This window comes from Fulmarus glacialis, unplaced genomic scaffold, assembly GCF_000690835.1.
Source record: "Fulmarus glacialis isolate BGI_N327 unplaced genomic scaffold, ASM69083v1 scaffold34523, whole genome shotgun sequence".
Lineage (NCBI taxonomy): Eukaryota > Metazoa > Chordata > Aves > Procellariiformes > Procellariidae > Fulmarus > Fulmarus glacialis.
The window spans coordinates 2,549-7,920 of record NW_009204200.1 but is presented as its reverse complement, the minus strand read 5'-3'; the positions used below and the strand labels follow the sequence as shown (position 1 = coordinate 7,920).

Below are 5,372 nucleotides of genomic sequence, written 5' to 3'. Positions count from 1 at the left end.
GGCAGGGAAACCCCCCAAAGAAACAACCTCCTTTAGCCATAAGGCATCAAGCTGCTACCAGGAACAAATGGACTGAAAGTAAAACAAAGGCTGAAACTTTCGAGGCAGACAGTGGACTCCAATAAATAGTGTCCAGTTCTCTGATATTTCAGTATGACTTTCTGCAGGGCAAAAATGGCACAATTCCCTCCTTCCCTGACAAACTCCAGCAACCGCTGCCGCCTCCATCCACCCCAGCAGTGCAGGGGTGCTCTGGGGTGAGCAGGGACGGGCAGGCGGGTGCCCAGTGGGATGCGCTGGCTGCCCCCACCCCAAACATGGCACCCGTACACTGCGGGGCTGGCCCACGTCCTCGGGAAATCCCCAGCACTGCCCTGCCCAGGGCTGGACCCGGCACCAGCCACGCTGGCAGCATCTCTGCATCCCTGCCCCTCCTCGGGGACACGCCGCTGGGCACCAGCAGTGATGGATGGGCTGGATGGTGTAACTTCAGGTTGAGCGATGAATCAACACCCGGGTTGATTTTTGGCTCCGCTTCAACCCTGTGGTCACCAATTCAAGCACTAGGATGCGATCAAACACAATCAGCTCACGCCAACAATCAATAGCGAAGATAAGCACGATGATTATTTATTTATTTTCACAACCACATTGCCTGTGCGCCCCACCGAGGCATCATTACCCTCATCGCAGGCTCCGATAGATCGACAGGCGCTTGCTGCCGGTACAGCAGGAGCAGACGGAGGAGCGCAGAGGCAGGTCCGGGATGGGACCCGCCAACTCAGCACCCCTGCATCCACCCTGCGCCCACCCCTAAGCAAACACACGCAGGCTGCCTGTTCTTTCCACCCGTCTGTAACACGGGTAAGAGAAGGAGGAGGAGCAGCCAAACGATAGCGTTAAGCCCCCGGGCACACATAGCACTGCAAAGCCAATGTGAGCAGTGCCGCGGGGAGGGCGGCAGAGCTGGCACCACACGCAGGAGAGGACGCAGTGCCACACGGCCAGGGCCACCCGCCGTGCTCCTCGTGGCCTCCCCTCACCCAGGCAAGGGGGAACCCACCAGCAGGTCTGGGCAGACGCGGCTGCAGCACACGTTGTCCCACACTCCCCACGCCTGCCAGCGCGGGCCCCCTCCCCTGCCGGCGTGGGTCGGACCGGGTGGTGGCCACCACAGGCGAGATGGATGTCGTGACACCTACAGAGCTGATAGCCAGGTCAACCCAAAAGATAAAAATGCATTTTCAAAAGGTTAAAAAGTTTCATTTCAAAATGTCAAAACTCAGTGTTCCCATAAAGAAATATTTTGCTTAAGAGGTTACACTGATGTTTTGGCAGTTTTAATACAGTTTGTGTTGGAAAAAAAATACGCATCGCATTTATCCTGGACTCTTGAGTTGCTTCACTTCCCCCAGAAATTCAATGTTCTTAAAGAATACACTAGAAATAAAAATAAATCAATATTCAAAAATTGCTCCTTTGAGAACGCTGATCTTGCATTTGCTGTTTTGCGTGGTTTTCAGCAGTGTGTTAGGGTGTGCAGGAGGCCCCGGGGCATGGGACCAATGCTGACAGCTGCCTGCAGCAGAGCTCAGCATGGGCACCGAGACAGCAGACCTAGATGAAACTGTGACCTGAGTTTCCTCAGTAAGCCCAGGGCTTTTCCAGTGCGTTTAGCCAGAGAAGGAAGCACTAACTGGAGTAACACCCCATAGCACTGCTGTCTTTTTAAAACCTGCCTCCCAGCCCTGCAGAGGGTTGATAACCCCAGCTCTAACATCCAGATTCCGAGCAAACTCCTCCAACGGAGTGTCTAGGTAACGGCATATTAGGCTGAAAATGCTGCCTGAAACATGACAGCAGATACATATATACATGAAATAAAATGTTTTCTTGCTCAGTAAAGAAAAATGCCTGCCAGCCACCAGGAGCAACTCAGTACGGAGATGAGAATTAACTACCTGTCTGGGGTTCTCAATGGCTTCATCTGCAGTGGAACTGGAAGCCATAAAAGTGAGCCAAGGGTAATCATAGCAACAATTTTATATATATAAATATGAAAACCCCAAGTACTCAAAATGCAAATTCTGACAGGATGTTAATAAATTACAAGCTAGTCTGGTCTGATTAATGTCATGAAAAAATTACTGCATAATTGGCATTTCTAGGCCTGTGGGTTAAAGGAGTTATTGTCTGTTTCTGCTCTAGTATCAAGCAGAGGGGAGCATAGCTTCTCCCCGTTTGCAGAGGGGCACCCTGCTCACTGCTGGGGGAGGCCAAGGGACCTGCTCCTGCAGAGGGTGCTGGGCTGGAGCCCACATACTTGGGGTCTCCAGTGCTGCCTGTACCCACTGCCGGAGCTCCCTGGGGCGCAGGTTGAGCTCTGATTGAATTAACAGGGCGCGCATCGCCTCGGGCCAGAGTTGGCTCTTTATATGCAAATTAAAGATCATAAACAGCTATCCCAGGGCAGCACTGGGGGAAGAGCAAATTTGCCGGCACTGCTGGCCAGGTGCAGTCAGCTCCCAGGGCGGCAAAGCAATGCCCAGCAGATAGGAGCTGCCGTGCCCGTATGCCTCCCCTTGCCAGGCTGCTTTAATGGGGTCTGTGCATCCGTCCCCCTTGCAGTAAATGGAAAACGTAGCCTTAGGTGTTTACATTTGATTCAGGAGGCCAGTTTTAATCTTCTTAGGCTGGGAGGAAAACTCATTTAGAGAAAGTACTTATGCTCCCGAAGCAGAAGTTGCAATTGCGAGTGCACTAGGAAGGAAGAGCTCGTTAACTGCCTCCTCACCAGGATGGGCACGCAGGGCGGTGCAGCAGCAGCACCATGGCACTTGGGTACCCAACATTAGACGAAACGCATGCCTGCCCAGAGTCGGCGCAGCCTGGGCACCACTCGGCAGCAGCTCCCTCCTCCGCTCCCGTGCCCACACACCAGCCAAAGCACCGGCCTCTATGACAGGGAGCACCCCCCTGCCCTCCAACATCGACCTGCCACATCACGAGGGCATTACTGGCAACGCGGCACGCAGATGACACCGGCAGCGATTTTCATCCGAAAGAAAGGCTCCTTGCCACCCTTGGTCTTCCCACACTCACCCGTAGCATGGTGATCATGGAGGGGTCTCGGAGACGGCCATCCTCATCCTTGAGATTGTATCCCTCCGGTCTCTTGTCCCGCTCGCTGACCTTCCATAGCTTCACAGTCTTATCTGGGGGCAGGAGAGAGGAGAGCGTTATGGCTGGCTGGTTCCCCAGCCCCCCACCGAAGGACCAGCCCACTGACGGACACGCTAAGGCCACGCCGGTTCGTTTAACAGTGCAAAGTCTGCTGCACCCCCACCTGCACCTTGCTGAAAGTGGTTACAGAAGATGTACCTGTCACCACAGCACTTTATCCCCAGGGCCCTGGTTTTCCTGTTCCTGCTGGACAACTGCCAGTGCGTTTATTCCAGATGTAAGGAGATGGCTGAACAACAAAACAGAACTATTGGATTAATGGAGAAATAATAGGAGGAGTGATTTCCCAGGGCTCAGGGCCTCAGAGGTCATGCCCTGAATGTTGGCGTTCGATATATCGAGTGATGGGGCCGAGTTACCCCCAGAGGAGGTGACGAGGTGCTGGCACCAGGATGGGGTAGCTTGGGCAGCGCAGGGAGGCTGAACCCAACGTCCCGGCAATGGGCTAGTGCCACACGCGGCTGCTCTGCTCCTCCCTACTGCCGACGTGCGCATGTCACATGCTTGTGCACACACATGGACACCCACACCCGTTCCCCACGCGTGCACACCCGCTGGAAAGTCAGCCGAGAGCAAACTCCCACACAAGATTTTTGCCTCCTACATTTCCTAGCTCATATGGCAGTTATTCAGGGGCCACCGGTTACTTTTTGAGAGTAATTTCCAAATTAATTTAGCTTCTAGTAACTGGAAATGTGTTAAATACCAATGATGCAGCAGCTTTCCTAATTCCATCCCCCCTAGCTGCTCTATTTCTCCTCTTTGACCCTCGCGCTGCGAACACCCCCAGCCATGCCTGCTGACCCCCAGCACCAAGGCGCTGCCTTCCACGCCCCAGCCCCACGCCGGCCCCACCAGCCCCTTAGGAAACACAAAAGGAGGGACAGGGATGCCCAAGCGTGGCTCCAGCTGGGTGTCACCCTGCAGGTGTTGGGGTGCTGGGGAGGTAGCTGCAGCAGCGCCCATGCCGGCAGCAAGCACTGGAAGCTCTGCATGGCTTTAAAGCTCATCGGGCACAGGGTGCCAGAAGGTAAATTATTTTGCTTCCAGTGGAGTTCATGCAGAAATCCAGCGTGCAATGACTGGAGCAGAGCAATGGGAGATCCGAGGTTCCAGCAAGCTGGCTGGTACAACAGCACTGTGAAGGAGCAAAGCACGTGTGGAGGTAAGCTGTCCCTGAAAGCTCCCCGAAGGAGGTGAAATGGTGCCTGTAACTCAGTCAAAAGTCATCCTGACCTTCCCCACCCAGAAACTGCACAGAGCCTGGCATTTACCATGGGCTGAAGGCAGCTCTGAACACCCCCCCACACAGCTCCCCGTCCCCTCCTGGCATCCCACCCACCCTGTGCCACGAAGCCCCCAGGGGAAGGAGCCCCAGGCACACGTGGTTTTATTCTGAATAATGGTGTTTTCTTTCCTCTCTCCTGGCAGAGACTCTATCAGTAGTTTATCATCACTTCCACCAGGTTTCATGCACAACCGTATCATCCATCTTCATTTTCTCCTTTACATGGCAATTCCAATAGAGTGCCATTAATTTTGTTTTATTAACCCGCTTTACTTCAGGGGGTTTCTATATATAATGTTAGCTTAACAGTAAGAACAAAAAGAAACAGCATAACACGGGAGTATTTCTAAAAGAATCATTTTGATAACCTGCTAGCATATGAAACACCATCCCAAATGGAAAGATAATATCCCTGTTAATCAAAAAACTATTTAAAAACTCAATTAACAGAACATTATGCTCTATAATTAATCTTCATTGCATTTCAATGATTCTACCCCCAAATGAGTTTAATAAGTCTTTGAATTTTATTACAATGATCAATAGAGTCAATTCTATAATACAAAGTAAGTTGGTTATAGAAGATAATTAGACCCCTCCTTTTCCCCTGAAGTAATTAAGTCACATCCATCTTAAGGTTCCATTCATCCCAAGTAATATTCCTGGATCCTCCTGATATTTATCTGTACATAACATGGAACTGCTGAGCTGAACGCAGCTGCAAATTGAAACAAATCAGCTGCAGTTCTTCTTTAAAAAAAAAAGAAAAAAAAGAAAGAAAAAAAAAGAAAAAAAAGAAAAAAAAAGAAAAAAAGAAAAAAAAGAAAAAAAAAGAAAAAAA

The 5,372-nt window shown here is 51.3% G+C and overlaps 1 protein-coding gene across 1 annotated transcript in view; it reads right to left on the bottom strand.

Moving 5' to 3' along the window:
• Positions 1-3,078: 3,078 nt before the first annotated feature.
• LOC104074702 (serine/threonine-protein phosphatase 2A 55 kDa regulatory subunit B beta isoform-like) overlaps positions 3,079-5,372 on the bottom strand; it is a gene marked incomplete at both ends in the record, with an annotated part of 4,426 nt that continues 2,132 nt past the window's right edge. Inside the window, one exon of the mRNA XM_009574907.1 lies at positions 3,079-3,215. Within this exon, the coding sequence (XP_009573202.1) occupies positions 3,079-3,215 (137 nt within the window). The remainder of the gene's footprint in view (positions 3,216-5,372) is intronic.